The sequence below is a fragment of the Centropristis striata genome, chromosome 3, assembly GCF_030273125.1.
Source record: "Centropristis striata isolate RG_2023a ecotype Rhode Island chromosome 3, C.striata_1.0, whole genome shotgun sequence".
In the NCBI taxonomy this organism is placed as follows: Eukaryota; Metazoa; Chordata; class Actinopteri; order Perciformes; family Serranidae; genus Centropristis; species Centropristis striata.
The window spans coordinates 4,580,416-4,590,110 of record NC_081519.1 but is presented as its reverse complement, the minus strand read 5'-3'; the positions used below and the strand labels follow the sequence as shown (position 1 = coordinate 4,590,110).

The 9,695-nt window shown below is 35.3% G+C and overlaps 1 protein-coding gene across 1 annotated transcript; it reads left to right on the top strand.

Moving 5' to 3' along the window:
- The first annotated feature begins 325 nt into the window (after positions 1-325).
- gnat1 (guanine nucleotide binding protein (G protein), alpha transducing activity polypeptide 1) lies at positions 326-8,420 on the top strand. Its single transcript, XM_059329224.1, has 9 exons — positions 326-435; positions 1,425-1,467; positions 1,579-1,720; positions 2,745-2,902; positions 4,259-4,387; positions 4,487-4,616; positions 6,393-6,546; positions 6,640-6,856; positions 7,630-8,420. Exons 1-8 carry the CDS (start codon positions 330-332, stop codon positions 6,828-6,830), a joined length of 1,053 nt encoding a protein of 350 aa, XP_059185207.1. The 5' UTR covers positions 326-329; the 3' UTR covers positions 6,831-6,856; positions 7,630-8,420.
- Positions 8,421-9,695: the final 1,275 nt, after the last annotated feature.

Genomic DNA, 9,695 nt, shown 5'->3' with positions numbered 1-9,695 from the left:
CTGAGCACAGCAAAGTCCCCCCTAAAGGTTAGACCGCTCCTCCACTAGTGTATGTCTGCTTCTCCTCACACCTTTGGCTCTGCCCTAAAACACTCCTGTCCTTGTGCTCCATTGGCCCTCGTCAGTCAGGTGGACAGAGGATGCCCAAAATCCTCTCCTAAGACAGGAAAATACTCCAGACGTTCTCCAGTGTTTGCCGCGGGCAGTTGACGCATCGGCTGCACAGTTGACGGTCAGAAAATAGGCGACCAGCGAAGACCTACTTCCAATTTTTCCTGACACTTGGCTTTTTGAGCAGAGAGGGCCCAAGCCGGGAAAAAAAAAGTAGGATGGGGGCTGGAGCGAGCGCCGAGGAGAAACACTCCAGAGAGCTGGAGAAGAAGCTGAAGGAGGATGCTGACAAGGATGCAAGAACTGTCAAGCTGCTGCTGCTAGGTAAAGAAAATAACTGGAAACTTCATCATCATGGTTACACATATATCTAATATAAGAGCCCCATAAGGCCCTATGGTGAGGCTGTAAGAGAAATTAACTTAAAGGTCTTGTATGTAAATTGTAGCAGGTGCATTACTTTGTCTCTTGTAAAATGTTTGATTATATATTTCATACACTTGACAGTATTTCTAATATCAACATTGGCTTTTGTTACGGATATCAATCTGAATTGCCTTTAAATACTTGCTTAATTGTGGTATTATTAAAGTTTTTTTTATTGTGATTTAAACAAGCAACATATTTAAAGAAAGGCTTAATAACCTGTGTCATTGAACTGCTAAGACACATTTTAATAATCACTCAACTCAATCCCTTGTTAATCCTGAAACAACAGGTCCTCCAACACAAAGGGCTTAACCCTGAAGGACATGCATGCACAACCGCCCAACCCAAACTGTGGCTGCAGCATTCAAATAAAAATACAAACACATCACTTGCACAGTGTAATTAGTCAGTTGAGAGTAGAATTTAGTATGATATATATATATTTTGTGTAATTAAGATCAGGTTTTTTCATTTTAAGGACCAAGGCATTTTGAAAACCAAAATATCTGAACATTGTAAGCCTATAAAACACTGTGAGGCTTAAAAATAAAATCATTTATAAGGTTGGTGCAGCCTGAATTTACAGCATGTCAGGTTGTTACAGATATTGTTTCACACTCAGCTTAATCATCTCCTCCTCATGACAATGTAGGTCAGAGGCAGGGAAAGTTCTGCCTGACATCAGCTCTGAACCAGATTAGACCTAAAGTAAGAAGCATTATGACTTGTTGGGATCCTCTGTCTGAGGAAGGCTGTTTATTACCTGCAGCTAATAGAAAACCCCATCATATCTCTAAAAAAAAAGCAATGAAACATTTGGAATAAAAGTTTTAGTATTTGATGTGAATAACTCCATTTAATATGTTTTTCTACTTTTCACATAGGTGCTGGAGAATCGGGCAAAAGCACCATCGTCAAACAGATGAAGTAAGATATTTAGTTTTTGCATTGAAATCAACAGGCTTCATGCAGGAAGATAAATGCAAATACGACTGTACTGTTTATACATTGCATAATATTGATGTGTTTTCTCATCAGAATTATCCACAAAGATGGTTACTCACTTGAAGAATGCTTGGAGTTCATTGTCATCATCTACAGCAACACCCTGCAGTCCATCATGGCCATTGTGAAAGCCATGAACACTCTCAACATTAACTATGGCCACGCTGATCAGCAGGTAACAGCTGACAGGTGTTTCGCTCAAACTGACGTCACGTTTATTAAAATAGCAACTGTAATTTTATACCTTAGATGGATAGATAGATAGATAGATAGATAGATAGATAGATAGATAGATAGATAGATAGATAGATAGATAGATAGATAGATAGATAGATACATAGATAGATAGATAGATAGATACATAGATAGATAGATACATAGATTTGACTTTATTAATCCCACAGCGGGGAAATTTCTTTGTTACAGCCGCAGAAAATCACACAATTTTAAGATAAGATAAAAAACAATCTAAGAAAAGACATTTAACAATATACAAAATATACAAAATAATAATAATAATAATAATAATAATATACTATATACAACTTAGTGCAAATTAAGTGGAGAATGTGCAGAGTGCAGATTATATGCAAAAATGTTCAGATTGTGCAGGTGTTGTACAGTCAATACCTTGATTGTGGTATCTTGCCCCTCCAAGGAGAACAAATAGATACGCCAGTTCTTTTATTCCCTCAGCTATCAAGCTGCTAAATGCTACCGATAGCAGTAATTAGTCATTTATTTATTTATTCCAGCCATAAGGTGGACATGTATTTATTTATTTATTACTCTTCCCCTCATTTTGTCCTGAGATTGTTTGCACTGTGGTCCATTGGGGACTGGATATTGCTGCTACCCTCACTCTGATTTGTTGCCACTGACAGAGGGAATTGTTGGTTTATGTGCTATCCTGCTTTTGTTTTGTTTGTTTGTTTTGTTTGTTGTTTTGTTTTTGCTTTGTCTCGTGCGCTGTCTGACTGGAGACTGCAAAATGAATTGCCCTATTTGGGATAAATAAAGTTGTTTGAATTGAATTGAATTGAATTGAATTGAATTGAATTGAATTGAATTGAATTGAATTGAATTGAATTGAATTGCTTTTACGCTTCCTGTAAGTCGCTTTGGATAAAAGCGTCTGCTAAATGACTAAATCTAAATCTAAATCTAATGACAAAGTGTTTGTTGTCTCCGCTCTGCAGGATGACGCCAGGAAACTGATGCATCTTGCAGACACCATTGAGGAAGGCACCATGCCCAAAGAGATGGCCGACATCATCCTGCGCCTGTGGAAGGACTCTGGCATACAGGCGTGCTTCGACAGGGCTTCAGAGTACCAACTCAATGACTCCGCTGGATAGTAAGAAATCTACAAAGCTCAGATTGAAATTTATCACATTAGTGTTTGTTATTGAATGATTATTTTTCCTTTATTTTTCATTTGAAGATATTATATAACATTACTGGGTAACGCTTTATAATAAGGTCCTTAATAACCATTAATTAACAAGTAATAAGGCATTGTTCTCGCTTTAGATCCGGTAGTTGCAAAAACCATAGTTAACTTATAGTTAAGGCATGGCAAAGACATAATGGGTGGGTAATGGGCGTTTGTAATGCCATTATTAACACTTATATAAGCTTATAAACACACAATAATGTTAATAAGCATCTTGTAGGGATTTACAAGGGCCTTATTACTTGTTAATTAATGGTTATTACAAGGACCTTAATATAAAGCGTTACCCATTACTGCTACACAAGAGGCTACACAAATATAATAAAAAGACAATGTAGTGGCAGAATTATTATTTTCTCCTGTAACCCCCAAACCCAGTGGGTCAGAATCACAACCTACCAAAATAAGTCCAGTGAGAATAATGTTGGTTCTTCAATTTTTAATGAAAAATTAATTTTGCAGTTGTAGTTGTTGTATCAGCCAGATTCCATTAACCCGAAGGAAGTGCAAGTGCACACACTTGCTGACATAAAACAACGGAAATTCTTAAATTGTGCAAACGAAGATAAACTTAAAGGTGGCTCCAACAGATGATATTCAAGAAACTGAAAGAAAGAAAGAAAGAAAGTAGTTGCTCGCATATATATCAATCTATACACTGTAAAAAAAGATAAACAATAGCTACTCAATAAAATTGAGGCAACAGATTGCACGCAATATTATTAATTAAATCTAACTACGTTACAAGTTGAGTTAATAACAACTTAACAGGAAGTGCCTGTCAATTAAAAACGGACTAATTATTTTGTGTTGGATTCATTCAAAATTCTCTTGATTTAGAATTAAATACACATAAAGATTATATTTAATGTGATCAAAATAAGAAGATTCTTCCTCAAACATTTTTATATTAAAGTTACTTAAACAACTGCCTCAAAATCACGACGCATTTATATTTAAAACATTTTATCAAATATATTAAGTAAAATCAAATCAATCAATCAATCAATCAATCAATCAATCAATCAAATTTTATTCAAGACTCAGGGTCCATAGGAGACAGATATTAAAAACAGGAACAATACAAATAAATAAATTACACAGCAGACAAAAATATGACAGAAACCAAAAAATACAAAAAGATGATCTTCAGACCGACCAAATGACTACAAAATAATTTATGACAGTGTAGTTGAGAATAAAGTTGACTGACAGGTCAGGCAATACATTATACTGATTGATTTAATTGTCCCTCAGCTACCTGAATGACTTGGAGCGACTGATCCAGCCGGGCTACGTCCCCACTGAGCAGGACGTGCTGCGATCCCGAGTGAAGACCACTGGTATCATCGAGACCCAGTTCTCCTTCAAAGATCTCCACTTCAGGTGAATCACTGCAGTATATTTCTCATGGATAACCGATAACTCATCGTCAGTGCTCCCACTGTGTGATCATAAAGATAATCTTTTTCTGTTTGCATGCAGAATGTTTGATGTGGGAGGTCAGAGGTCAGAGAGGAAGAAGTGGATCCATTGTTTTGAAGGTGTCACCTGTATCATCTTCATCGCTGCTCTGAGCGCCTACGACATGGTGCTGGTGGAGGACGACGAAGTGGTACGATCACTGTGACGCTTGATACTTTTTGGAAGCTGGTTAATTATCTCTGTCGTGACCCATATATTCAGTCATGTGTGTGAATGCATCAATCTGTCCATCTGTCCATCTGTCCGCAGATAATCTTGCATATTACTGGATCAGCCTAAAAGATTTTGCACAAGCACTTCTAGTGGTTTGGTGATCCAAAAGTTTAAAAAAACTTTTTTTTTTCCAACAATATTTTATTGTCATAACAATGGACGATGTACAGTTAATATACAGACAATTTTTGTAGTTTACAGTATTCCAACCGCCCTTCCCCCCACCTTACCCTCCCATCTACCCCTCCATTAATACATAGTTTACATAAAATAACAAATTAAGATAAAAGGACAGTTCAGCAAACACACATTAGGTAATACAATAAAAGAAAACAAAAGTAAATAAATTAAGAGCAATAACAAATAAAACAACCCAAATACAGTATATAATATATATATATATATATATATATATATATATATATTATTTTATTTTATTTTTTTAATTATTATTATTATTATTATTATTTAATTAATTAATTAATTATTTTTTTTAAATTCAAATTTATTTATTTATTTATTTTTTAATATCATTTTTTTTGTGCAGTAACAGTTAAACAGTTGTTCCAGTTGAACGGACTTTATTTACTGACCATGCAAGCCTTTATCTAATTAAGAGCTACTAGTTGACTACTAAAGAGGTGACAAAGTGAGAGAGGAAAATAAGTTTCAGTATACAAGAAAGCGAAGGCATGGTGTTTAGAATGGTTTATTGAAAAACCTATTTTACTGACTGTTCTTACCCTTCACTGACTGCTGACTCCTTACTTCTCTTAATCTGTCAGCAGTAAATACAAATTCTGCACAAAATCACAAATTTAAAATAATATTAATAATAAAAGTAATTTCTGACAATTGGCCACTGTGCGCTAAAACAAGTCTGTCTGTTGCATGCCACTTTGTTAGGGATCAAAAACTGACATCCATAGAAAAGTTTGGTCTCCTTTTTAAGCCAGAGCATCTGCAGATTAATTTCATATGTGATATATTATGATCCACTAAAGTTAGGTACGATACATTATGAGTAAATCCCCCATTTCATCTTCACCACCATCTTGACTGTTAGTAAGCTGATCCCAAAGGAAGACACACATTTCACTTTTTTAATCTTGCCGTGTGTGGGAGCAAGCAGTTAGAGCTACATAGTAAAAATAAATAATAATAATAATAATAATAATAATAATAATAATAATAACAATAATAAAATAATAATAAAATAAATAAAAAATAAATAAATAAATAATAAAAAAAATAAAAAATAAAAAATAAAAAATAAAAAATAAATTCCTGGGATTTAGCTCGTGCAAACCAAGAGGATGGAGACAACAAGTGAAGTTTAAAAAGAAGATTAAAGCAGGTCATGAACAGCTCTCCGGCTGCTGTAGAGTCCTGCTCTGAGTCTTACCAGCAGAATTCAATTTAAAAAATAAAGAAAATAACAGCATGACTCTAATTACCAACCACATGCTCCAATTAAATTAGAATCACATTTTTTTTCTGAATTTGTCCATGAATCATCAGTAATTCCGCAAACACATAATCCACCAAAGAGCATGTTTTGAAGTATTATTTTAATTCATTCCGGGTATTAACCATCTTCTCACCAAACAATCGATAGAGATTCAACTCTTCAATCTTCTAGTTTGTAATGCTTTTTGTGGGACTTGGTAAAAACATGAATAATTTCTTTCAGAATCGAATGCACGAGAGTCTGCACTTGTTCAACAGTATCTGCAACCACCGCTACTTCGCCGCCACCTCCATCGTACTCTTCCTTAACAAGAAAGACGTCTTCGTGGAGAAGATCAAGAAGGCTCATCTCAGCATGTGCTTCCCTGAATACGATGGTGAGCTTTATCAAAACACACAAATTGTTCAAGTTTAAAAGGTGACAAACTGATTTTAACCGTGCTTCTTTATCTTGATTTGTTGTCGTACAGGCCCCAACACTTATGAGGATGCTGGTAACTACATCAAATTACAGTTCTTGGACCTGAACTTGCGTCGAGACATCAAAGAAATCTACTCTCACATGACATGCGCAACAGACACAGAGAACGTCAAGTTTGTGTTTGACGCCGTAACCGACATCATCATCAAAGAAAACCTGAAGGATTGTGGTCTCTTCTAAGAGCCACACTGAGGAACCCAATGGAGGTAAGTGAAGTGTGCTTGATTAACCCTATAAAGCCAAGTGTATCATATTTGTTACACAATAACTTATTTGAAAATTTGTCAGTTGTCATTTTATTGCATTTCATACATTATGCATTAAATAAAGCAACATACAGTCTTTTTCTCATTTAGGTAAACTAGGTAAAGGTTTAACTGACATAATTAGGTATATTAAGAGTACAATTGAGATATCTCTCGAATAATTCAAAGAAATACTTTTTTTTTTTGGTGTGTATTTTTAGATGGCAAGAAAATTGAGCATTGATGACGTGTTGGAGATAAACAAACTGAGCAACAAATTGCACAAAAATAACAGATGTAGCAAAAATGAAATGCTGGTTCCACTGGTGGATCTGTCATTGCTGCATGAAAGTTTTATATCAGCAGATGTATGATGTTGTGATATATGGAAAAAAAAAATTGTATGTTTGAGGAGAATGTTAAAAGGAAAGTCAAAGTTTTCATTGGTTAAAGAAATGTTTTTGTTAGTTCAAGAAAAACAAACTGTGAGCAACAAATTACACAAAAGACCCAATGTATCAAATATGATACAAATTAGAATTCATATATGCAAATTCATATATATATATATATATATATATTTTTTTTTTTTATTATTTGTCAGCAGGTTTTTTTAAAAAAATTGAATTTTCTGGCAATTATTTCATGGTTTCAGGCTTTATAGGGTTAAGATTCAGTGATGATTTTAGACTTTTTGACCAGCAAATAAACATCATTTATTTCTTTTTTTGCAGGGTGATGTAACGCTGTAACACTGCACAAATCCCCTCTTAATCAAAACTGAGGGCTGAAGATGAAAACTTTCTCCTCAAACCGGAGAACGCAAATAAAATAAAAATCCATTTGTTGTGTTCAAAACCAAGTTGTAGCTTTGACCAAAGACTTCGGGTCACCTGAGACCAGAAGACAGCTCTTCAGTCAGTAAATCCTGTGCAGATTTCAGATGAGTTGAATTTTAGTCAAACTAAGTTTTCTCTTCTTTTTTTAAACTCGTCTTTTGGAGGGCTATGCAATTTGTAGACATCAGAAGCTTCTGTCAGCATTAAGTGATTTTTATCTCTCACATGTACTAATGTGAATAGATGTCAGCATAAAAAAGCATCTTTGCTGCAGTAACTGGTCAGTCAACAGCCAAAAAGCAAACAAAAGGGCCTCACCACCTGCAGACGCACTTCAACCTGTTAGAGATTTTAAATGTTAACAAATATAATTTTTAAATGTTAGAAAATGTAACTTTTTGCAATAGTTGAAAAGGCCCAGTGTATATAATTAAACTGTTTTCTGTTGGATGGTTCATTTAGTGCGGTGATACCATGTGGATCTGTGGTAGATGTAATGTACCTTTTCTAAAGGTTAACTGAATCTACAGGCCTTTGAGCCAACTATCCTGTACAAAAAAACACAATGTAATCCTTGACTAAACCTATTAAAGCTTCTGTAGAAAACTGAGTACTTTCCCATTTTTCACAAATAAAAACCATCACAGCAATGTCTCGTTCATAATCTTTATTAATCCCACAGAAGGTTCCAGGTTTCTTTCCCGCCATGAAAACACTTTTTCACCTTTACCTTTTTATTTCAGACGGATTAAAGGAATAGTTCTACATTTTGGGAAATACATTTATTTTCTTTCTTGCAGAGAGTTAGATAATGACATAGATACGACTGTAAAGTGTAATTAAACTACAGCCAGCAGCTTTAGCATTAGCATTAGCTTCGCACAAACACTGGAGCAGAAGGAAACAGCTAGCTTGACTCCAACCAAATGTCAAAATCTTCTTATTAATTAACACACTATACCTTGTTTGTTTTTAAGCTAGCTGTCTTCCCGTTTCCTGCAAGGCCGGCAGAAACAAACAGGACTTTAAAGCCAATTTGACATAGTGGCCGAACCTGTAATTACAACTTCCTGGTCCATCATGAGATGCAATAATGCCCAGAGACTTAACCCCTAGCTTTACGTTTAGAAAGAGGCGCCTGTAAATCAGCAGATTTAAATTTTTTTTTTTTTTTAGGTATAATAACTTTCCAGTATGAACATTTAAAAAGCCCTTAAATAAATCATTATGTTTCCTGAATGCAGTTATTCTTCTTCCTGCATTCATGTGAATCCGAAACCCGAGTTGAGAGACAGGGTTTTTTAAGTTTTTTGTCTCTAGGCACCTCTGAGCGTCTTTCATAGGAATGAATGGGGCCTTGCTTCCAACCTAATACAACCAGGGTTTCCTGTTTTTGTTAAGCTAACTGCTCAACTCAAACTCAATTCCTATCAAATTTATTTTAATGTGCTAATCAAACTAACATCATATTTCTGAGCAGTGCATGAGCATGGCAGGGTCCTGCAGGACTTGCATATTTTTCTGAAATTTCTGAGCAAGAAATGTGTGAAGCAGGACACTCCCAACATTTGTGATCTGCATACAAGCTGTGCGCACAAATCACATTTGTGAAATGGGCTCCCATAAAATTATGTCAATATTTTTCTCTAACTCTCAGCAAGGAAATAAGTGTAATTCCCAAAATGTCATTGAAGATAATCTCAGACAAAGTGGTCAGGTTGATTTGAAAACTTGCAGACTTCATTTCTATGGCCCGGAGCAGTTAAGACAACACTTGAGAATATGAACATCTGTCTCCCAGAGCCAAAGAAGATGCCGATGCTGTGATGTAATCAAGTCATGCAGCCTGAAGCTCTGCTGAGTTTTACAGACACTCAGGATGCTTGGTCAAAGATGAAGTAGTCCAGAGGAGCCACTCACGAATCAGACGTCACACACGTTTTCTGTGTGTGGAACAACTA